Below are 26,346 nucleotides of genomic sequence, written 5' to 3'. Positions count from 1 at the left end.
AAGTCATATCATGCTACTCCTTTTCGTAAAATCCTCCAGTATGCCTCATTTCACTTAGGGAAAATCTTTATACTGATGGGAAAGGCCCTGATAATCTGGTCCTGCATCACTTCTCTGATCTGATCTTCAACACTCCTCTCTGGTCACACATGCTTCCTGGCTGTTCCTCCAAGACCAGGTCCATTGCACAGGCTGTTCCCTCACCCTGAGTGTTTTTCTCTCCCAGAAATCCTCAAAGATCATCCCCTCACTTCTTTTAAGTCTTTCTCAAAGGTCACCTTCTCTATGAAGCTTGCTCTTACTCTCTCTTTTTTCCATAATACTTAGCACCTCCTATTGTCCTTGATAGCTTCTTTATTCTTTATGCTTATTTGTTTATTGTCTGTCTCCCCCAGCTAGAATATGAGAAGCTCAGGAACAGGACTCTTTGCTTGTTTTGCTCACGGATGTATCCCCAGTACCTAGAACCTCGCATGGTGTGTTGTAGGTGCTCAATACTGGAAAGTCATGAATTGGGAAAAAGCAGACCCAGGAAAAAGGAAACAGGTCTGAAAAACTGAAGGGCAGTGCCAGGGAGACTAGACAAACATCAACTAGAGCCCAGAGGGTGCCCAGTGACCCTCCTCCACCAACCCCAGCATCAGTGGACAAAAGTCATTGGGAATCAGTCCAATGGCCACTGTGAAGGCCGCCATTTGGGGTCTGGGCTCAATCCACCCTCACCCCTTGTAGTTCTACCTTAGCTAAGACCCAATTCCCATCTTAGCAGACAACTAAGGGCAACTGGCTGTGAGGAAATGTGATTATAAACATATGACTGAATAGTAGGGGGGAAGTTCTCCTCTTAATCTGCATTAATTTAAGACTGCTCTCATTATCATTAATCTGATCAAACAATGACCAGCTTCTCAGACTTGTAGCACACTACTAATGAATTTTTCATAATGCTGTAGAGACATTTTCTGCACCGCATTAGACCACAAAGCATGGGATTGAAAATGTATTTCCATTTCACTACCTCTTTTCTCCTGGCTTTATTTTCCCATTCTATACCCTACCCTTCGTGAGGTCTTGCATTATTATTATTATCATTATTATTGGATGACTTGTGTTTGTTTTGGTGTTAAAGAACCTGTCTCTACCTTAGGGGACTAATAAATTCATGTTATGCTTTCAAATGACATTTGAGAAGTGGAGATCATATATAAGAGAGTGTTATTCAATTTAGCAAATGAGACTGCTTTGTTTTTCTATAATAAGGAGATAAAGCAGAAAGAAGATGGAAAAGAACCCAGTTTAGAGAAAGGAAAATGTGTGGTCCCATCCCTTTGCCTCCAAATGAGCCTGAAACACTTCGTATTCCATTCATGTTGAACTTCACTTGGTTTCTTGAATGCCCCATGCTCTTTCCTGCCACTAGGCTTTTGCACATACTGTTTCCACTGCCTGGAACTTCCTTTCCTCATCTCTAGCCAACTTCATCATTCTTCAGTTCTCAGCTTTAATATGACATCACTAGATCCGAGACGGCATGTCTTCTGTATCCCAGTACCCAGCACAGTGCCTGACACGCGATGTATTTTTGTATATTGTGATCGCCATATGCACAGGCCTTTCAGTCATATTTGTATGTCTAATGCATTTAATACAAGTGGAGTGAATAAAGGAATGAATGTTGAAGCTAATCAACCAGATTTCTACTCTACAAAAAATCAGCCAGGCATGGTGGTATGCACTACTCAGCTACTCAGGAGGTTGAGGTGGGAGGTTCGCTTGAGCCCAAGAGTCTGAGGTTACAAAGAGCTATGGAACATGTCACTGCACTCCAGCCTTTGCACTCCTGTCTCAAAAATGAAAAATAAAGCAGACATCATAAATGGTTGAAGACTTATCCTAATACCAAAGCTATGACTCGTCTTCTTACAGACACCACATCCAGAATATTGTCATGATCATCTTCAGTGGCAACACATCTTGTTCTTTGAGAGTGGATGTGGTTATATATTTTAAATGGACAAAAGTCATTGGGAATCAGTCAAGCAGCCACAGGGAAGTCTGCCATTTGGGGTCAAGAAAGAAAGTAAATAAACTTGTTTTCTTGTCAAGTGACTCTAAATATTCAAGAATATTTTAAGGAATGCCAGCAGACCTAGGACAAGGCAAAGGCCTTCCACAGTGACTGCTTTGAGAAAGACAGTTCTCTTGAATATAAATATTTTGATGTGCTGTTTATTTCCTTAAAATAGGAATATTTTAAAATAAGGAAATACCTGATTAAGGAATTGTTGGTGTGATAACAGTAATCTGATTATACTTAAAAGAGTACTTATCATTTATTAGAAATATTTATTGAAATATGTGGAGGATAAAATGCAATGATGATCTGAGAAGGGCCTGAAAATAATCTAGGGAGACATGGGGGTGGGGTTTGGGAGGAGGCATTGATTGACCATGGTTTGTTCATTGTTGAATTTGTGTCATGGGTACATAAGCATTCATTATGTTATTCTCTCTAGTTTTGTATAGGTTTGAAGTGTGTGTGTGTGTGTGTGTGTGTGTGTGTGTGTGTACGCACGCACGCGTGTGCATATGTGTGTTTGGTCCCAGTTATATCTCTAACTTTGCTCTCAATAGAGACTGAGAATAACCACCCTACAGGAAAACATCACAAAACCAACAATTAATTGGTTGCCCCATTTTCTCCAGGCTAAACAACATAAGCTTAAATTTTTTCAATCCATAGATGGTAGGATTGGGAAAAAAATCAGAAACAGCAATCATCAAACCATTGGTGTTCACATATTATTCCAGTACTATTATCTGTACCTTTTTCTTCCTCACTCCACATTGTTTAAACATGAACACACATGTGAATTATCGGGGATAATGGTGAGGCATTCGATCAGATAATAATGAGGCACTCTCTGCTTTTTATTAAAGATTATGAATATAATTACCAATTCATACCAGTAACAAAGGCCTGGGCATATTCCCTTATAAACATCAATACTGGATGTCCAGGAACCATTCATTGTAAATTGTTGCTTTAGCCTAAAGGTAACCTCACCAAGGACACCACAGATAACATGACTTGGAAAATCTACTTAGTAGAAGTATCTTCAATTCTATGTCTTCAGTGACAACACAAGGTTGAAACTTTAGGTAACTTTTATTCACATCCCAGCAAACTCTTTGTTTTGAGGGGCCTCAGAAAAATTGCATCCCATTCATCTATTAAACTTATATGTTGAACATAGAGAAATCCAGATATTTTGATTATGAGATTTTTTTGCAATTTGGACATATGAACTGGGTGCCCATCAACCTTATTTGTCCTGTATTTGAAAGAGTGAGAACAATTGCTGCCTTTCCCGGGGACGGAGTTCACTTGTTCACTGCAGTGTTCACAAGCATAATATTTAAACTTTTTATCTCTCTTTACCAACTATATTCAACACCAATTTAAAACAATTGAATATATAAATATAAGACCAAAGCTAAAATTAATTTTTTTGTGTGTTTTTAAGGAATATGACAGAGAGTACAAAGAGACAACTCATGGCTGAGTCCAACCTAAAGGTATGTTTTATTTAAATTTCATAACTTTTTTGTTCTGGGTTTTTTAAAAATTAAAATGTTCACATTTAACATTTGATTTCTGGGGTTATATTGAAAATTGGAAATATCCAACAATATAAGGTCCAAATACTATTCACAGGCAACACATAACATCTCTAAATGGAACACAGGCAGTCCAGTGCTCCATGATGCCCATGTCACCTCCCAAATATCCTGCCCTGACCCATCTCACTCCTGTGGGTTTCCCACCTGGCCCCACGAACAACTGTGTAATCCCTAGAAAACAGACAGCCTCATCCATAAAACTCTTACCTCTTTCTGATGTCATTTGAGAAAAAAAAGTCATCTTAAATTAGGCTTCCTTGTCATTGACATGATTCAAATTGTACTTATTTCAACTGAAATTGTTGTGCGTTTTTTAAAAACAAGCCTGCCTCAAGTTTCTTAGCTCATCATGATAAACTGATCCACAGATGCAGTAATGTGACTTTACATATTTTTATTGAGTTACAGATTTATTTGAAACATTTACCTCTTACAGTTGTCATTCCTGAAAACATAAAACCAAAAGCTTTACTCTTTTAAATGCTGAGAGGCTTATAAAATGGTATATCCTTCCTAAAGAATCATTAGGCCATGGAAGAGAAATAGCCTTACAACATGCAATAATTCCACTTCTAAATATATATATATATTTTTTTTTAATTGTTTGTTTTTTTACAGACAGGATCTCACTCTGTTACCCAGACTGAAGCGCAGTGGTGGAATTATAGCTCACTGTAGCCTCAAACTCCTGGGCTCAAGGGATCCTCCCATTTTAGCCTCCCGAGTAGTGGAGACAACACGTGTATAACATTACACCTGGCTAATTTTTTTATTTTATTTTTTTCAGAGAGGAGGTCTTGCTATGTTGCCCAGGCTGGTCTCAAACTCCTAGCCTCAACTGATCCTCCTGCCTCGGCCTCCCGAAGTGCTGGAATTACAGGCATGAGCCATCATGCCTGGCCTTTTTTTTTAAATTGTATAGATACATATTAGTTGTACATACTTATGGCATACATGTGATATTTTGATACAAGTATGCAATGTATAATGAATCAATGTGGATAACTGGGATATCCATTACTGCAAACATTTATCATTTATTTATCATTTCTTCTTATTGGAAACATTCCAAATTTTCTCTTCTAGCTATTTTGAAATATACAATGAATTTTTGTTAACTACAGTTGCCCTACCATTCTGCCAAACATTAGATCTTGTTCCTTCTATATAACTGTATTTTTGTACCAATTAACCAACCCTCTTCATCTTCCCATCCCCACTTCCCTTCTCAGCCTCTGGTAACCCCCATTCTATTCACTACCTCCATGAGATCAATTTTTTAAAGTGTCCTCTAGGTATACTTCTTAAAGAAACAAATAAGAATGCTCTACAAAGACTTCATTTCAAAAGTATTCATTAAGGCTGTGTTTATGATCATGAAAAACCAGAAATAATCTAACTACTAAAGGGTGTTAGTCAACTCAATAATGCTACATCTTTATGCTAGAATATTACATAGCCATTAGAAATGCTACAAAATATAGTTTTGGTGGTAATGACATTCATGTCTTCAGTCAACTTTTAAGAGGAAAAAAGGGCACTACAAAATACATACAGTACAGTTATTTGTAAAAGTCACATAAAAATACATGTTTGCATGAATAAAAACCCTGCAGGATCCTGTAACAAAGTGTTAACAATGTTGATATGTGGGCGGTGGGATTATAAGAACATTCACTTTTCTTTGTGACTAAATGCATATTCTGCTTTTTCTACAATGAACATGCTTTGCCGTAATGATGATGAATGCTTTAAAATGACTATGTTCTCCATTTCTGAGGTCAGTGTGAACAGTTCATAATCCAGCCTACATAACCTGCATAGCCAACCAAGCACCTGTAAGAGCTCCAGAGAACTGTCACATAGAACCATCATGTACAGCCACAAAAGATAAAGAAGGAATTTTTGACTCTAGAGTTTCTATGTACCAACCTGAACTTAGGGACATTTCTTTAGTTTTGGGTGGAAGATAAACAGTTTCTTCTCAATGTGCCCCCATTCTCCCAGTCAAACAAATGTTCATAGCATAACTATTCATAATAGCCACCGGGTGGAAACAACCCAAATGTCTACCAACTGATGAAAAGATCAACAAAATGGGCATATCCATACGATGGAATATTATTCAACCATAAAAAAGATGAAGTACTGATAACATGCCATGATATAGCATAGATGAACATTGAAGACATTATGCCAGAATTGGCAAAACAATAGACAAAAAACAGATAAGTGGTTACTAGGAAATGGAGGATAAATGAATTGAGATTGACTGCTAAAAAAGTTTGATTTTTTTTTTTTTTTTGGTGATGGAAATGTTCTACAGTTAGTTAGTAGTGAAGGTTGCAAAACATTGAGTATATACGAAAAGCCATTCAACTGTACACTTTAAGACGGTTAAAAGCTTGAATTTTATCTCAATTCTTCAAAACCTAAAAAAATTAAATCTCAAGTGGCTCTATTAATATCAGAGAAAATAGTTTTTGAAGCAAGGAAAATTGCCAGGGATTAAAAGTGAGCTTAACAATGATAAAAGGTCAACTGACCAAGAAGACATAACCATCCTTAATGTATATATACTTAACAAAACAGCTCAGAATACATGAAGCAAAACTGATGAAACTGAAAAGAGAAATGGACAAATCCACAATTATAGTAGGAGACATCAGCATTCCTCTCTGCAATCAATAAAATAACTACAGAGAAAATCTGCAAGGATGTAGAGGATCTAAACAATGCTGTCAACCAACTAGATCTAATTGACATGTATAGATCAGTGCACCCATCAACAGCAGAACACACATTCTTTTCAAATGCACATGGAACATATCCTAAGTTCAAAAAAAAAGAAGTGGCTCATGCCTGTAATCCCAGCACTTTGAGAGGCCGAGGTGAGAGGATTGCCTGAGCCCACAGATTTGAGACCAGCCTGGGCAGCATGGTGAGACCTCGTCTCCACAATAAATCAAAAAAATTAGCTGGGTGTGGTGGCGCACACCTGTGGTTCCACCTACTTGCAAGGCTGAGGCAGAAGGATTGCCTGAGCCCAGCAAGTTGAGGCTGCAGTGGCTGTGAGCATGCCACTGCACGCTAGCCTGGGTTGGCAGAGTGAGATTCCTACTCAAAAAAAATAAATAAATAAACTTTAAACATTTTAAGAGAATTGAGACTATACAAAATGTGTCCATTGATCATAATTGAATTAAACTAGAGGAGTGATGTTAGCAAGATGGCGCTGGCACTCATTGACCCCCTACAACAAAGGACCAAGGCAATAAATAAGCAATTAAGATTTGACTGGAGAGTCAAAGGGAGAGTGCTAGAGTGCAGCAAGGGAATGGAGATGTACTTGTGGTGACTGGAAGTCCAAGAGGGCAGCATGGAGGCACCCAGACTCTGCAGCCCCATCTTCCCCATGGGGGTCAACCTGGAGACTAGAGGGATTTCCTGTTGCAAAGGGAAAGAGTAAACAGAAGAACCCCACCAATGTCCATTACCACTGCAAAAACACCTACAGTCCTCACAAAAATCTCGGCTACAAGCCCTGAATCCAGTTTGGAGAGCCACTGGGAATCCACACAGCTGCATTGCCCTGGTTAGGTACACAAGGTGTGCACTCCCACCTTCTAATCACACTGTGAGTCAAGATGCTGCAGCACACTGCCATCTTAAAATCAGATTCACCCCTGAAGTGTGTCCTGCTCTGGGGGCCAGTAGCCACTGGTCTTCTCTATTACTGGTATTCCATCTTCATTCCACCAAGCCCATATGGATAACTGAATGACACAGCCCCAGCTGCATGAAGACTGGGCCCAGAATCAGCTGTGACTCTGATCCTGCAAAGCAGGGAAACCAGTAAGCTAGAAATCAATAACAAAAAGATAATTTAAAAAACCCAAGCACTTGTAAATTAAACAAGGAGAACATGCACCAAAAAGGAAGCCTCAGGAGACATTGGAAAATATTGTGAACTGGAAAACAATGCAAATACAACATATCAAAATTTGTGGGATACAACTAAAGTAGTCCTCAGAGGAAAATTCATGCTAATAAATTAGAAAAGGAGAAAGTTATCAAATTAACTAAACATTCACCTCAAGAAAACAGAAAAAGAAGAGCAAAATAAACCCAGAACAAGCAGGAAAAAAGGAAAAATAATTAGAAAAAAAATCAATGAAATTGGAGACAGAAAAACATTAGAGAAAATAAATGAAACTGAAACCTGGCCCTTGGAAATGATGAATTAAAATGATAAACTTCTAGCCAGACTAACAAAAGAGAGAGAGAGAAAAAAAAAACTACATTACCAATATAAGAATGAAAGGGGAGCACTACTACAGATCACACAGACACTATATGGATAATAAGGGAATATTAGGAACAACTCTATGCATGTAAATTCAACCATTTAAATAAAATGTATCAATTCCTTAAAAGCTACAAACTACCAAAATTCACCAAGAACAAATACATTACCTGAATGATCCTAAAACTATTAAAGAAATTGAATTTGCAGTTTAAAAGCGTCCACATTGAAAAAAATTATTTAGGCCTCATATTATTCTGATGCTTCAACTAAGTAAAGACAATACAAAAAAGAAAACCACAGATGAATATCCCTCATGAACACAGACAAAAAATTTTCAACTAAATACTAACAAATCAAACTAACAATATATTAAAATAATATGCCATTACCAAGTGGAGTTAATCTCAGGAATGAAAAACTGGCTCAAAATTTAAAACCAAGTATATCAAGAATTTAAAAAGTCAAATCATATTAATAATTTAAATAGAATAAAGCACCACCATACCAATTAATATGGAAAAAGAATTTGAAAAAATTCAATATTCATTCATTATAGAAAATTCTCAATTAACTAGGACTAGAAAGGAACTTCTTAACCTTATAGAGGAAAAAGCATCTACCAAAATAAACAAACAAACAAAAAACTAAAGCAAACATCATTCTTAATGGTAAAAAAACCGAACGCTTTCCACCTAAGACTGAGAACAAGGAAAGGATGTCTATTCCCACTATTCCTATTCAACACTGTGGTGAAAGCCTTAGCCAGTAAAATAAAAACAAATGAAAAATTTTAAAAACCAACTGTCCCTATTTTCAGACAACATTATTGTCTATGAAGAAAATCCCATGGATACGAGGGGGAAAGCTCCTAGTGCTTACAAGTGTGTTTATTAAGGTCACAGGATACAAGGTCAACACAAAAATCAATCATATTTTAATATGAAAAATTACTCATTGGAAACCACAATTTTAAAAGTAATAACATTCACACAGATCTCCCCAAAAAAGTCAAATACTTGGGTATAAGTCTAACAAAACATGTCAGATCTATATGCTAAAAACTACAAAGTGCTGATAAAAGAAATCAAAGAAGACTTAATTAAATGAAGAGACATACCATGTTCATAATTTAGAAGGCATAATATAAAGTGTCAATTCTTCCCAAAATGATTTACAGATGTAATGCAATTGCAATTAAAATTCCTATAGAATTTTTTTTTGTAGACACAGTCTGATTCTAAAATGTATAGAGAAAGACAAAGGAACTGAACAGCCAAAAAATTTTTGAAAAAGAATAAAAAAGCAAAGCAATTTCTTTAATGCTCTTCTTGGATTTGACTGATCAATTTTAAGAATTATAATAAAACTACAGTAATCCATGAAAATGTGATATTGATGAAAGAACAAACTACAGTAATCCATGAAAATGTGATATTGATGAAAGAACATATATCAATGGAACATACATCAGTGGAACAAGATAAAGAATCAACAAATAGATATAAATATGGCCAACTGATTTCTCACAAAAATGCAAAGGCAGTTCAGTAGAGAAAGAGTCTTTTCAACAAATAGTGCTGAAAAAATTGGACACTCAAATGCACACACATAAAATTAACCTCAACTCAAACTTACACCATATACAAAAATGCACACAAAATGAATCATAGATATAATGTAAATCGTAAAACCAAAAACTTTTATGAGAAAATAAAATTAAAAATGGATAAGTTGAACTTTACCAAATTGTAAAAGTTTCGCTCTGCCAAAGGCATAGTTAAGAAAAAAAAAGAGACAACCTACAGAACAGAAGAAGATATTTGCAAACCATATATCTGACAAAGGATTGTATCCAGGATATATATTATATATGTATTATAATATATGCTATTATAATTATATATATTTATATATATAAATAATATAGTTGGGCATGTCTGTAATTTTAGCACTTTGGGAAGTCAAGGCAAGAGGATTGCCTGAACCCAGGGACTCAAGACCAGCCTAGGCAACTTGGCGAGACTGTATCTCTACAATAAACCGAAAAATTAGCCAGGTGTGGTGGTGCACACCTATAGTTCCGACTACTTAGAAGACTGAGGCAGAAGGATCACCTAAGCCCAGCAGGCCAAAGCTGCAGTAGCCATGATCATGCCACTGCACTCCAGTCTGGGCAACAGAGTGAGACTCCAGACTTAAAAAAAAAAAAAAAAAAAAAAAATATATATATATATATATATATATGTTTCACATATATAAATTATTATTAAAATAATTTATATATAATATATTTATATATAAATAATTATAATATATATAACCTCTCAAAATTCAATAGTAACAAAATAATCTGATTATTGCAATGGACAAAAGACTTGAGCAGACACTTTATCCAAGAGGATATATGGATGGAAGTAATCACGTGGGAAAATGCTCATCAATAGTTAACAGAGAAATACAAATTAAAATCACAATGAGATACCACTACACACTTATTAGATTAGCTAAAATGAAAAATACTGACCACATCAAGTGCTGTGAGGGGATGTGGAGCAATGGACCTCTCATTAATGGTCAGTAAGGATGCAGAAAGGCACAGCCACTCTGGAAAACAGCTTGGCAGTTTTTATAAACCTACAACTATCATTTGATCTGACTGTTCCATTCCTAGGAATATACCTTAAATAAATTTAAATTTATGTTCACACAGAAACTACACATGAATGTTTATAGCAGCTCTGTTTATAACCACCAAAAACTGGAAACAAACTAATATCCTTCAACAGGTAAATGGATAAGCAAACTGGAATGCATGCACATAATGGAATGCTATTCAGCAATAAAAAGGAATGAGGTACCAATACACAAAACCACTTGGATGAATCTCAAAGGCACTCTGTTGAGTGAAATGAGTCCATCTCCAGAGTCACGTGTGGAATGATTTCGTGTACATGACATTCTCAAAAAGACAAAACTATGGTAATGGAGAACAGGTCAGTGGTGGCTAGGTGTAGGCAGGAGGGGAAGGGATTAACTACAGTGAGGAAGCACAAAAGAGTTTTGTGGTGGTGAAAGAAGTGGTCTCTTTCCTAATTGTGGCAGTCAGTGATTACAGGAATCTATAATTAGTTAAAGCTCACAGGGCCAGGTGCAGTGGCTCACGCCTCTGATCCCAGCACTTTGGGAGGCTAAGGCAGGAGGATTGCTTGTACCCAGGAGTTGAGATCTGCCTGGGTAACATAGTGAAACCCCATCTCTACAGAAAATAAAAAATAAAAAAAATTGGCCTGGCATGGTTGGCGTGCTCCTGTTGTTCTAGCTACTTGGGAGACTCAGGTAGGAGACCTGCTTCAGCCCAGGAGTTTGAGGCTTTAATGAGATGTGATTGTGCCCACTGCACTCCAGCCTGGGTGACAGAGTGAGACTATGACAAAACAAACAAACAAATCAAAAACTCAGAGTGATTAGCATGGTGGCTTATGCCTGTAATCCCAACACTTTGGGAGGCTGAGTCTGAGACCAGCTGGTCATCATAGCAAGATCCCTATCTCTAAAATATATATATATATATATATATATATTTTAATTTGCTAGCTATTGTAGTGCACACCTGTAGCATCAGCTACTTGGGAGCCTGAGGTAGAAGGATCTCTTGAGTCCAGGAGTTCACAGCTGTAGTGAGCTATGATTATGCCACTTCACTCCAGTCTGGGCACCCTGTCAGAAAGAAAGAAAGTGGAGGTGGGGGGAAGGAAGGAAGGGAGAGAGAGACAAAGGACTCAAGTGACTGTACACCCCAAAAAAGAAAAAAGTTCATGATGCATAATTTTATTCACATGCAGTTCTAGAATGGGCAAAACTAATCTATGGTGGAATAAGAGGCAGAAAATGTGTTGATTTAAGTGTGAATGTGAGGATTAGCCACGATGGTAAATGTTCTCTATCTTGATAAAGGTTAAGGTTACACTGGCGAATACATTCGTCAAAACTCAGTGAGTGTATTCATAAGATCGGTGCCTTTCATTGTATATTCACTTTATATCAAAAGATAAAATAAATATTGAACTCTAATGACATGCATGTGGAAGTATTTAGGGAGGAGTGCACTGATGTCTGCAATTTACCTTGAGTACATCAAACAGCAAGATGGATTCATGGATGGAGAGAGGGATGGAGAGGTGGAGAGGTCTGTGATACAGCAAGTATAACAAAATGTTAATGGTACCAGGTTCCAGATGCTCACTGCAAAGTACCTTCAACTTTGCTATATGTTTGAAACTTTTCATAACCAAATATCAGAGGAAAACAAAAATTATTTAGTACTTGCTCTGGTACAAGCTGTTGGGTGTGTATGAGATTACTGAAAGAAGGTCCTGCCAAGCAGAGGCTTTTCTAAGAGGGCTTTCTTTAGAACTGAGGGTATGGAATCCATTCCTGCAGCTTAGATTTTAAGCATGTTGCTTTTTGGGTTTATCACAAAACACTGCTTCTCAAGTCAGATAAAGATATAAGTACAAAAAGTGGCATTTAAACCTGCTCTGCCTCCTAAAAACCAAGCCCCCAAGATGCCCATTATCGTGTTCTGTTTTATACCTATCGGTTTCAGTGCCTGGGTCCAGGCCACTAACCCTAGTCAGGAATGGCCCCAGTGCATTCAGGGCTGGGCACACAGAGAAACACTCATGGCTGTTTCTGATTGGTGTGACACTCTGGGGAGGGGCAGTGGACAGGCAAAGGGAAATTCACCATCACCAACAACCTCAGACCCTTCCCCCACAAATGGACAGAGCAGAGAAATGCTGGCTGCAAAATTTGGATCATAGATCTGTGAAGGATCTTTAGGAATGGCCATCTCTTGTCTCTACCTCGTGGGCTCCAGATCTAAGTGCGAACTCTTCTTGAGACTTATTTCCTTAATGAAAGAAGGGACTGGCCTCATTCACTCTCCTCCAGGGAGTAGAATCAAAGGCTAGAAGTCACCAGGGAGCAAATCCAACTCAACAGAAGGAGGACAATCCTAGTCATTATAGGTCATCCTAATCAAAAGGCTGCTTTGTCATTATGCTGAGTGAAATAAGTCAGGCAGGAAAGACAAATACTGTGTGATCTCATATGTGAAACCTACAAACATCAAACTCATAGCAACAGAGAGTAGAATGGTGGTTCCCCTGGGATGAGGGTGGACAGGGAATGGGGAGATGCTGGTCAAAGGATACAAACTTTTAGTCACAAGATAAATAAGATCTTGGTAGCAAATGTACAACATGGTGACGATATTCTATATTGTATACCTGAAATTTGCTAAGAGAGTAGATGTTAAATAGTCTCATCACACACAGACAAAAGATACTGAGAGTTGATGAATGTGTTAATTTTATTGTGTGATCATTCCAGGATATATGTATATCAAATCATCAGGCTGTGTATCTTAAATATATACAATTATACTTAAGTAAAATTTCTGAAAAATTTTTAATTTAATTTAAAATTGTTTAAAACACTGCCTTGGGCTGGGCTCGGTGGCTCAGCCTGTAATCCTGTGCTTTGGGAGGCTGAGGTGAGTGGATTGACTGAGCCCGCGGGTTCGAGACCCGCCTGGGCAACTTGGTGAGATCTCATCTCTACAATAAATCAAAAAATTAGCCGGGTGTGGTAGCGCGCGCCTGTAGTTCCAGCTACTTGGAAGGCTGAGGTGGAAGGATCGCGGGAGCCCAGCAGGTCGATGCTGCAGTGGCCAGGAGAGGCCACTGCACTCCAGCCTGGGTGACAGAGTGAGACTCCAACTCAAAACAAAAAACAAGCCAAAAAAAACACTGCCTTGTTAAATCATTTCACAAAAAGAAACCTGCACATGCATGTTTATAGTTACACAAGTCACAATAGCAAAATCACAGAACCAACCCTGTTGCCCATCAAAAGTGAACTGGACAAAGAAAATGTGGTACATATACATGATGGAGTATTACACAGTCATAAAGGCGGACAAAATCATGGACTTTGCAGCAAACTGGATGGATTTAGAGTCCATCAGACCTAATGATCTATCACAGAAATAAAGAACTGAATATCACATGCTCTCACTCATAAATGTAACCTGAACATTTATCACAATGCTACAAGGGGGGATTGGCAGTCATGGGACACTGCCAGGGGAGAGAGGAAGGGCACATGGCATCACAAAGGGACCTGATCCTAAACCAGGGAAAATGAGGACCAGCTGGAGGCACAGACTGCACCTGCACATAGACAACTTATGTACCTAATCCTGACTTACACCCCACATCTCAATAATAAAAAGAAAACAAACAAACAAATAAATAAATAAGAGCAAAAGCCAAAAAAGAAGGGGGAAAAAAAACCACTGCTTGTGAAAGGTCTTGAATAGACATTTCTCCAAAGAAGACAAACAAATGAAATGGCCAAAAAGCACATGAAAAGATGCTCAGCATTATCAGTCATTAGGGCAATGCAGATCAAAACCACAATGAGATACTACTTCATACCCACTACGATGGCTATAATTTTTAAAAACAGAAAAGAACAAATGCTGTCAAGGATGTAGAGAAATTGGAAAACTTGTAGATCGCTAGTGAGAATGTCAAATGAAGTAGCCACTGTGGAACGTAATATGGTGGTTCCCCCAGAAATTAAAAATAGAATTATTATAAGACCCAGCAGTTTCACTCCTAGGTACACACCCAAAAGAATCGAAAGCAGAAACTCAGATACTTGTACACCAGCGTTCACAGCAGCATTATTCACAATAGCCAAAAGGTGGAAACAACCTAAATGTTCATTGATTGACAAAGGGATAAACAAAATGTTGTCTATCCTTACAATGGACTATTATTCAGTCATGAAAAGGAAAGAAATGCTGATACATGATGAACCTTGGAAATATTGTGGTACGTAAAATAAACCAGAAACAAAATGACAAATATTGTATGATTCCACTTCTGTGAAGTATCTAGTGCTGTAAATAGAGACAGAAAGTAGCTAGAACAGAAGTTACCAGGCACTGGGGTTGCTGGAGGCAGAAGTTACTGTTTAATGGGTACAGAGTTTCTGTTTAGGACAATTAAAAAAAACTTTTGCAAGTCAACAGTGATGATGGCTATACTTACTATCACTGAAGTGTACACTTAAAAATAGTTAAAATGGTAAATATTATTTATATTTTACCATAATAAAAATTGATTTTTTATTTGTTTTTTTGTTTTTGAGTTGGAGTCTCACTGTATTGCCTAGACAGGAGGGCAGTGGCACGCTCACTGCCATCACAGCCTCGGCCTACTGGGCTCAGGCAATCCTTCTGCCTCAGCCTTCCAAATGGCTGGAATGACAGGCATGTGCCACCACACCTGGCTAATTTTTTGGTTTATTGTAGAGATGAGGTCTCATCAAGTTGCCCAGGCTGGTCTCGAGCCCGTGAGCTCAGGCGATCCTCTCACCTCGGCCTCCTAAAGTGCTGGGATTATAGGTGTTAGCCACCACATTCGGCCAAATGGATTTTTTTAAAAAGACTGCTTTGTGAGGTAGCAGTTGCCATAAATCACTAAGACAAAGCTGGACACTGGGCAGAGGGTGGGGCTGGACAACCTTTTAGCCTCAACCATATGCCTTGACAGGAAATGCTTCTCAGATGCTTGGATATCACAGCTTTTATCCTTCTACCACACAAGCTTAGGACAAGATCAGGAGTTGTAAGGCCCAACCCTACAAGTGGTACTTTGTTATCCAACTTAGAGTTGGGACGAGAGCATGGGAAAAGACTAGGGCCTGCCACCCACTGATGCAAGGTGAGGCATCCATCTGTGGGTAAATTCAAAGATCCAGCCCTAGTATCAAGAATTTGTCCACTTCTGTCACCTGTGGTCCAATGGGTGTGCCATTATCCCATAGAAGGTTTCCACGGGTTTCTTCTTCTCATACTTTCCTGTGTGGGTCCCTGCCTCTCACACATTGAGGGCTCAGTTAACACTCATTGAGTAAATGATACATTCAAGGATAGCTGGGTGCAATGGCTCATGCCTGTAATCCCAGCTACTCAGGAAGCTGAGGTGGGAGGACTGCTTGAGGCCAGGAGTTCAAGACTAGCCCAGGCAACATGGTAAATCTCATCTCTACAAAAAAAAAAATTTTTTTTTAAATTAACTGAATCTCATGGCATGTGCCTATAGTCCCAGGTACTCAGGAGGCTGAAGTGGGAATAATAATATTTTAAAAGGATGGCATCTCCCCCAAAGGGCAGTGTAGAGCACAGCACCACACAGGGCTGAAATACCCTTAGTTCCCTCATGCCAGTCTGCAGGAAGGATGATAATCAAAACTACCAAAGGCAATAACTATGAAGCAGGTGCCATGTGCAGGCATTCTATTCAGCTCCTGAATGCATGATTCCATTTAATCACATAAAAATCCCATGTCAAATTATCCTGAATTTATAAGTAAGAAAACTGAGGCTCAAAAAGGAGAGATCATTGTCACAAGGTCATTTAACTAGTAAGTCCTGAACTAGGCTACAACCTAAGCAGTCTCACTGCAGAGCTCAAGCCCTCCTAACTACTTGTCTGTACTGCTTCCAGCACCATCTGAATTTGCAGGGACACGAGTTATAATTTCTGAGTCTTCATCTCACTCCTCTACCGGTTCAGGAAAATCGAACACATCCATCTTTGGAATGCATCCACTGCTTTAATCAATGGCTGCCTGGTAACTCTCAGGGGATCAGATTTTCAGTCTTCATCAAGACCAAGATTTCTATTATGGCAAAACAGAGAAATCACCTTAATGCTCAGAAACTCCATTGTCCCTTAGAAACATATGGTGAGCCACCTATGTGATTTAAATCTTTCTAGTAGCCTCAGAAAAATTTTTTAAAAAGACAAGATACAAGTGAAATTAACCTCAATATATTTTCTTTAACCCAATACATCTAAAATGTTATCATTTCAATGTGTTCAATATAAAAATATCAGTGAGATAGTTTACATTTTTTTCTCCACACTTGCGTTTGGAATCTGGTGTGTATTTGACACTAACAGCACATTTCAACTAGGACTTGTCACATGTCAGCTGGTCAAGAGCCACACATGGCCAGCGGCTACCATACTGGACAGCACAGGTCTATAATGTCTCCTCCTCCTTATCTTATCCTCTCTCATCTCTGTTAATGCTCTACTTTGTTTCCATTGGCCTTATGTGTCTCTGGAATAATTGTCATCAATGACAGTCACCAAAGAAAACATTTCAGCGACAGAGTATTCCATCATTATGACTCTCATTCATCCCACAGTATCTGTCTAACCACATTTTCACCATGAACATCCACATGTCCCTTCACCCTGTTTGCTCTCATCTTTCTTTCTCCTCTTGCAGGCCACGCCACCTTTGGGGAATCCACAGGAGAGCAGTAAACCTCTATCTGTTTCCTGTGTCTATGGCAGCCTTATTGTGGCAGTTTGGGTCAAATCAGTGACTTTAAACCTCAGTAAACTCACTTGTAAAACAGGAATAACCACAGTTGTGGTCACAACCCACTGGAGAGACATTCCAAGCATCGTAGAAACCCTGCAGAAGAAAATCATTTTGCACTTTGACTTTCTTCTATTTTTGTTCGTTTTCTTCATCCTCCTTCCTGGCCGCCATGTGTCCCCTTGTCTTTCTCAGCTTCTGAATACCTTCCCAGTCCCCACACCCATACCAGCACACTGGGGAAAAGGAGGAAGGCTGAGACCGAAGCCCTCTTCCCACCAGTTGAGGCTGTGTTAGTGGGAGCCCAGAAAATGACCCATTCTCTGGAGGGAGGAAGGCTCCCCCGTTTTCTACCCATTGGAGGGAGAAGAATAACAAACTCCCTAGTAGAATCCATTCCAAAACCTAGTGAATCCTTCAGACATAATGTTTACCATGATTCAGAATTGTGACCTACACACACACACACACACACACACACACACACACACACACTTGTATGAGAACAAGGCAGAAGGAGGTGGTTAGGTCCTCACAGCCTGGCCACATTGTGCAGAAAACCAAGTCTTCCCCCATTAAACCAAGTTCCCAGGCCTTTCCCAACTAGAAACAGTAAAGATCACATTTTGACCTAAGACAACTGCCTCCTTAACCCTGAGCTCTCAGGCATCAAGACACACACACACCAAAAACAAAATAAAATAGGAATTTGTACTGAAGATATGAAGAAACAGACCTTTTCCCACACTGCTGGTGAAGCACAATTTGGCAGAACTTACCAAAAGTCCTAAAACTTTGAACATCCTTTGATCCAGCAATTCCACCTCTAGGGACTGAAAATAAGGACTAGCCACAAGGATGTCCACTACAGTAATGGAAAAGTATGAACGTAAGCACCCAATAACAGAACTGAGGTCAAATAAATAGTGGGGCATCCATATCATTGTATACAGCCATTAAAAATAATACTTTAATAATATGAAAAGTTATTTCTGGTATGCAAAGTGAACTTCATATTCCAGCATTTCTCAGAGCTCCAGGCTTGCACATCCAACTGTCTACTTGACAAATGAAACATGTCAAATAGGACTTGACTGTCAAACCCGACGTATTCCACCAGTCTTTACATTTAAAATAAGGGCACCTCCATTCACTCAGTGCTTAGGCCAAACACCTAGGAATAGTCCTCAATTCTTTATTCTCTTTTGCCCCTCCACATCCAACTCATGAGCACTTGCTGTGCCCTTGACCTTCTGAATCCAGCCACCTGCCCCACCCCATCCCCTAACCATACTAGTCAGAAACACAGCCATTGCAGGTTTAAGCTTCCCCAATAGCCCCTAACCAGTCTCCCCTCTCCCATTCCTACCCCCTTCAGTCTATTTTTCCTGCAGCAATCAGAAGATCATTTAAAAACATACATTAGGCCCGGGTTCGGTGGCTCAACCTGTAATCCCAGCACTTTGGGAGGCCGAGGCGAGTGGATTGCCTGAGTCCGCAGGTTTGAGACCCACCTGGGCAACTTGGGAAGACCTCATCTCTACAATAAATCAAAAATTAGCTGGGCATGGTATCGCGTGCCTGTAGTTCTGACTACATGGAAGGCTGAGCCGGAAGGATTGCCGGATCCCAGCAGGTCAAGACTGCAGTGGCTGGGAGCATGCCACTGCACTCCAGTCTGGGCAACAGAGTGAGACTCCAACTCAAAAAAAAAACAAAAAAAAAAAACACATATCAGTCACCTCCCTGTTCAAAGGACTTCTTATCACAGTCAAAACAAAATCCAAGTATCTTAGCAAAGCCCCCTATGACCAGCTTCTGTCTCCCACTGTGAACCTCAACCATTCCCTGCTCCTTCACTGTACACCATCAACAGTGGTCCCCCTAGGACTCCAATAACGTGCCAAGCACATTCCTACCCAAGAAGTTTGTATCTGCTATTCCCTGTGCCTGGCACACTCTTCCCCAGATGTTTCATGACTAGCTTCCTCAAGTCAGTAGAACTTCCTCAAAGGAGCTTTTGCTGATCATCCCATACTCCTCCTCTCTCTCCCATGCTCTTTTTGGTTTGGTTTGTTTTCATAGCTGCGGCACATTGTCACATTAACTTTGTTCACCGGCCCCCAATGAACCACATGTCCTGAAATTCACAGCTGCATTGACTCTGGGCTTATCCATGTAACATGCTCTAATCAAGAGGATAGTAGTAAAGGTTACAGAAGGAGGTTTAAGAAGGTCTTGTGCCCTGGGCCTTGCCCTCTTGGAACACCATTTGCAAGGATATCCTGCTGGAGGAGCTAAATGGACAAAAACGGAGGCACTCCAGCCAACTACCAGTCATCTGAATTAAGGTCATCTTAGACTGTCCAGTCCCAGTCGAGCCACTAGATGAACACAACCACATGAGTGATCCAGGCAAAATCAGCAGAGCCAGCCAGCTGAGTCCATCCCAAATTGCAGGCACATGAGCATAGAAATGATTATTGTTTCAAACTACTAGGTCTTAGGGTGGCTTGTTCTGCAGCAATAGATAAGCCTCTCTATGGTACAGTAGTTCATCATTAACTGTGGTAGATACTACTAGCTATTCAACAAACTTTGTTTTCTCTTCTTCCTGGGCCCACAGCTAAACTTCCTTCCCCATCTTCCTTTCAGTGATGTGACTAAATTCTAGGGCAACTTTGGGGAATTAAGTTTTTAGGAGGCTTTGTCCCTTCCATACTTCTTCCCCCTTCTAGATGCAACACTGATAATGCTGCAGGATAGAAGAAGCCTTAAGCATGAGAGAATGGCCCACCAACCAAGAACACCCATCATGAACTGTTTTGTGAACAAGAAAAAGATTTCTACTATCTCAAAGCCATTGAACATTTAGAAGTCCATCTGTTACTGTCTATTCTGATTAATATACTGGTTTAGCAGCTCCTCCCACCAAAAAGAGAAATCTGTCTCCCCATCCTCTACCTCCAGCTGACCATGTGACTTAACATCATCTCACAAATACAGTGGAAGTGACATAGTGTGACTTTCTCAAGTGACTCCTTGCAACTTCCCCTTTTGCTGTCTAGGGCTACTGGAACCATGTAAGAGGCCCGGACTATCCAGCTAGAAAGAACACATGCAGAGAGAGGCTCAGCTGTCCCATCTATTCACCCCTTCTGCCACTGAATGCGGTCACAAGAGTGAGACCAGGCAAGACCAGCAGAAGAACCGCTGAGCCAAGCCCAACCCGCGGAACCATGGAAAATAACAAATTGTTGCCTTATGCCTAAAGTTTTCCCAATATAACAAAGTTTAGGGATAGTCCATTACACAGCAATAGATCACTGAAATGGAACATATGAAGAACAGAACATTGATACATACATGGCTACAATGCCCTTGCTGTACAAGGAGATTCTGTACTTACCCAATCCCGATTCAACCCTTTGATACGTCCTTCCCCTTGCAATTTAACCAAAATAGAGTCCAAGAGTACCTCTACTTGGCCGATGCCCTCCCATCCTAGTGTCATTTGTTCACCTTTCGGGTGGACCCAGTACTTCGAGGCCTTTCCCAACCCATCCATTCTATAGACTAGGGACCCACCACCTGTTTTTTATAAGGCCCAGAAACTAAAAATTGCTTTTACATTGTTAAATGTCCCCCCAAAAGTTTTAGTAATTATAAAAATTTCAGGCTCTATAAATAAAGTCTTATTGGAAAACAGCCCCACCTATTCACACATGTTTTGTCTGTGACTGCTGCATGTCACAAGAGCAGACTCGAGTAGCTGCGATGGTAACTGTAGGGCCCACAAAGCCTAGACTGTTTGCTATCTGGAGCTTTTCAGAAAAAAGTGTGCCAGGCCCTGCTGTAGACAGCCATCAGACTAACCTTTAAACATCTTTTTTACTGTATTCACTCCAAAACCTTTGCAGACTTCTATCTCCTCTCTCAAGGGGATGAAACTTTGATTGTCTAACTCTCCTGTCCTTCATCAGACCCTAGGAGTTAGTGACCTAAATTTGTTTCTTATGACACGCTATCAGGTACCCTCCATTCTGGGAAAATTAGTCTCTAAGCTGCCCCATGAAAGCATGCTAATACCTTTATCTGGTGTGCTGCTCTTGTCAAGCGAGCTCTCCGCTTTTGCTGCAATCTAAACCCTCCCCCATCTTCACTCCACTCCAAATCCCCATCTCCCCAACCAAGAATGCTTCCCTAACTTCTTTGCCAAATATTTTCCCAGGTGTGAATTCTATGGAACAAAAATCCCAAGAGAAATCCTTGGAAAAAGGCAACACTGCAGACTCCATTCTCTTTTGGAGGCACAATGCACATATATAGCAGATCCAAGGCTCTGAGAAGTCCTGCAGTAAAGATGCCATTTCCCTTTGTTTAACTCAACCTTTTCCAGATCTATCAATCCCAAAATTTGATTTATCCACAAAACACCATTGACCAACAGCATCTAGACAGTGCCTGGATTTCAGCATTTGTTAAAAGAGCAAAAAATGCTGACAGCCCACAAAATTAGAGTTCTACAGAACATGCTTTGGAAATGTCACTCAAGCTCCTTCTTCCTCTCTCCTGGTCTGAGCTGTTCCCTTTCATGTCATGTAGTCCATGCTAAGTAATGCTGATTATCATCGCTGTCGTTGTCATCACATCTGCCGTTTATTTAGCACCTGCAAACACTGTGTTCAAGATAATGCTAGACCCTTGACATGTCATCTTTTAATCCTTACAATCACCCTCTAAGATAGGTAATATTCTTCTATTATTGCTGTTTTTCCAGAAAATTAAACTATGAGTCAGAAAAGTAAAATCACTAGCCCAAGATACAGTTAAGTAGAAAAGCTAGAATTCAAAACTGCATCGGTCCAACTTCAAAATTCATGAACTCTCTTTTCTACCAAAATATCTCCTAATAACATACCGTGACTGACATTGCCAGCTGTTCACTCAATATCTACTTTTACATTCTTCCATTTCATATGGAATGGCGACAGATCATTTCAACAATGGATCATGATCTACCTAAGTCTATCATGATGGCATACCCACTTCCACACCTCCCGGCCTCCCTTGCAGCTAGGACTAACCATTTGACCTAGTTCTGGCCAAGAAGACATAATTAAACATCATCTGTGAGGTGGAAGATGAGGAGGTGTCCTGAGGAAACCTTTGTTTCCTGAAACAAAGATATGAACCCTTTATTCCTTCATACCCACCCAGTCCTCCTCTTTCCTGCCTGGAAACCAGATATAACAGCTAAAGCCACAGGAGCCATCTTGCAACCATAAGGGAAATGTTGTAAGAATTTCCAAAGACATCAGCCCTGATATTTTTGACCTACTGGGCCAACTCAAATAGCTATGTACCCCCTCCAGACTTCTTGTTATATGAGAAAAAGAAACCATTTTTTGCTGCACCACTATGGTTGGGCTTTCTATCTCATGCAGCTGAACACACTCCTAATGGACCCACATGCTGTCCTCATATTCTTTACCAGCTAGACTTTATTATTATTTCCCATAAATAGTATTAGCTTTGTCTCCCTAACCATGAAGTATGCCTCTTGAAGGCCAAGTTCACATTGCATATTTTTGTTTCCACAGGAGTGTATACGTGTCACTATATGTTGTTTATTATCAGGGCTTTTAGGGATAGACTATCAATTTATTACTTTAGTGTTTGTCAGCAGTGAGTTTTCACCATTAAATAGCTGAAATATGACATCATTCTCCTAATGGCTTAGTAGTGTCTCTCAATGTGTCAATATAAAAACATGCATCAGGAACACCTGGACTGTATATTAAATGCAGATTCTTGGGCCCTCACTCCAATCCCAACTGAATTAGAATCTCCGGGATTAGAGGCTGAGAATCTGTATTTTAACACACACCCTCATGTGGTTTTAATATACAAAATTTGATAACTGCTGGGACATAAAATTCTATGGATCCAAATGTTCAGTATGGCAGGATTTGGCTGGACCCTGAGTCACTAGCCCCTCTGCAGTCGCCCTTCCTAACCCTAGAGATCTGGGAAGTCTAAATTGGAATAACTGTTCAAGACCATTCCCTGGGCAATATGGATTAAAGTGGTTGGCATGCTCTGTGGCATTCTGGGACCAAGAAACTGAAAACAGATGCATTCCCTATAACAGCGGCTCCCCCACCCCACCACCACCACGCCATACCTCCATGCCCATAGCTTAAAGAGAAAACCACTATGCCAAGAGGAAGCAGTGCCCGCTGCAGTCATCGCCCCCACCCAGGGAGTGATCAGAGGATGAAGCGTGGGGCTGAAATGAGGAAAGAAAAGCTCTGGAGAAACTTACACAGCAATCCACAAACAAGCATTTGGGACTCCTGACTCAGAGGAACAGAAGATAACTCAGGTGGCCTTTTGGGGTTATGTATTTATTTACCGTATGCAGGTCTGAGGGAAAGCTGTTCTTGGGCACTGTTCAGACAGAGACAGAAGGCTGAGCCAGAGCATCCCACACTTTTTCTTCCAGCAGCAGAGTCCTAGCCTCGCCTGCTTGCCCATTTCCACGAAAGGCAATACCTGTGCCTCCCAGCAACGTTCCCACTCCCCCAGTACCCCCTTGACATTGATCTTATTTCATTTCTGAGGATCGTGTTCCCAGATGCCAGGTGCACATGGACATGTATCCTAGGGTAGCAAACAGCATGTTAAAGCACACACGTACACACACACCAACTCCTCTTTCAGAGGGATGACCTCCTGCATGCTGACATTGGGCCAAGTTTAAGATCATGGAAGAAAAAGAATGAGCTGAAAGTGAGTCAGAGAGAAGTGCTCATCCAGGCTAGAACAGGGGCAGGAGGGCTACAGGACTCACCAGGGATGGACGAGTCCAGGCCTCGGAAACTCCCTGCCAGAAACAGGATGAACTTCTGAGCACTGCACATGCCCACTCCACCGCGGGGGAAACCCCTTTGCTCCCAGCTCCACTGCCACCACCCTTGGCAAATGCTAGCTTATGGGAGTTCCCAAATTTAATCATGTCATGTGCACAGCTGGGTTGGTTCGAGGGAAGGAAGTGAGTTGAACCCTTCAGACGTTTTGAACAATGTGGACGTCCAGTGATCCTGCAGACATCAGGCATTTTCTAAGGGCTCTTAAAACCTTCTGCCCCCCGGACTAAATGGCCTTCAGAAGAAATAAATTCTGCCATCTTCTTTCTGAGTAACTTTTCATCCATTCCCCATCCCACCCCATCCCCCAAAAAACTCCTTCAAACTCCCCCTCAAGTTCTGCTGGAGAGAATGCTACAACAAGCCAAAGATAACTCCTCCTCCCCGACCCCTTTCTGCGCGGTCCCACTGAGATTCAAGAGTATTCTCCTACACCACCTATGTGTGCTGATTCAGGCATTTTTTTTTTTTTTTATACGTTTCAGGCCTGCGACAGTTCACTGCATCAGAATGATTCCATTGGAAATGGGTAACTCAGTGGGGATTTTTTTTTTATACATCCTGCCTCCTGACATGTATATTACTGATAAAAAATAAATAAAATTCCAAGGAGCCAAAGAAGGGCGGGGAAGGAGACCAAGAGAAGAAGAGGTCTGCATGTACAGACAGTCCCATTCCATGAGCAAAATCCACCTTTTGACCACCTGCAGAATGCGCAAGGTCACGTGGGTTCTCTGCAGCGCCTTATCCAGCACACAAGCCCCCCATGGCATATAAACAAACCCATAAGCGCAAAAAAGAGATAACTCCCTCATCACAGAGGAAGTGGATGATAACGGTAACAGCCACAACAATAATAATAAATAAAGAATAACAATTACTACTACTACCACCACCACCCAGTCAAGCGTAGACGACAGCAGCCCAGTACAGGGACACCCAGGGCAGGCTTTGCAAGGGGATGAATCACAGAAAACCCAACCGTGCCCACCTTGCTCACCCAGCCCCCCCCCTTCAGCCCCCAATAAACACAATCAGAGGGAAAAGGGATGGTGGGGAGAAAGGAGAGGGAAAGAAGACTTGCCCCCCCCACCCGCCCCCATAGACAACACCTACCTCCAGGGTCCGGATTTCTTTTTGTGTGAGGTCGTTGGAGGTAGCACATTTGGTCCTAAGCCCTTCCAGGTTGGAGATGCTCAAGTCTATCATGTTTTGGACCAGTTCGCACTGCTGTAAGGCTTTTTGCAAACTCAGAGGCTGCTGCTCCTCGCTTTTCGTCATGTTTTCCTCATCCATCGCTTGCTCTGCAACCCCCCTTCCCTTCCTCCTCCTCCCAGAGAGAAAAAGGGGGGGGCGGGGGAGTAGAGGTAGTCTACCCCTACGCCTCTCCAACCACTGTGACTCCTCAACAATGTCTCATGAAGAAGAAATCCAACGTCTCACACAGGGTTGAGGGGGTGGGGGTGGGAGGAGGGGACAAGAGCCAAAATTTATTATTTTATTTTGGGGTATCAAGCAGACTCCATTAGAATGTCTCCTCTCTCTGAGTCTCTGGTCCCTGAAAAGGAGAGATGCTGTTTCTCAGAAACAAACCAGGTGATGTGATGCTGTCTGTACACGTAGGGAGGAGGAGGAGGAGGAAAAAGAGGAGGAGAAGGAGGGGACGGAGGAGGAGGAGGAGGGCGAGGGGGAGGAGAAGGAAAATAGCGCTCACTCTTTACACACCGGCTCCTTGAAGGACAAAATTGTGTATTTTTGGCTGGCTGGCTTTTATGTCAAAAAGAATCTGGTTTGCCCCCCTCCCCGTTGCAGTGGCACGGCATGGTCCACGGTTTGGGGTGCTTTAGCGCGCTCTCAAGATGCTGTCTGCATTGCTCCCGCGGCTGCGGCGGCCACTGCGGCTGGCTGCTGTCTCCTCCCCGCGCTGCTGCTGCTGGTGCTGCTGCT

General features: G+C 40.8%; 1 protein-coding gene across 1 annotated transcript in view; it reads right to left on the bottom strand.

Annotated features, from left to right (window-relative positions):
- KSR2 (kinase suppressor of ras 2) overlaps positions 1-25,658 on the bottom strand; it is a 445,700-nt gene extending 420,042 nt beyond the window's left edge. Inside the window, exon 1 of the mRNA XM_008071604.2 lies at positions 25,516-25,658. Coding sequence (XP_008069795.2) covers positions 25,516-25,608 — 93 coding nt within the window. The 5' untranslated portion in view covers positions 25,609-25,658. The remainder of the gene's footprint in view (positions 1-25,515) is intronic.
- Positions 25,659-26,346: the final 688 nt, after the last annotated feature.

This window comes from Carlito syrichta, unplaced genomic scaffold (genome assembly GCF_000164805.1).
Source record: "Carlito syrichta isolate Samal-C Ts95f unplaced genomic scaffold, Tarsius_syrichta-2.0.1 Scaffold314525, whole genome shotgun sequence".
Classification (NCBI taxonomy): Eukaryota; Metazoa; Chordata; class Mammalia; order Primates; family Tarsiidae; genus Carlito; species Carlito syrichta.
The sequence above is the reverse complement of the archived record's forward strand: the minus strand, read 5'-3'. Positions and strand labels throughout refer to the sequence as shown.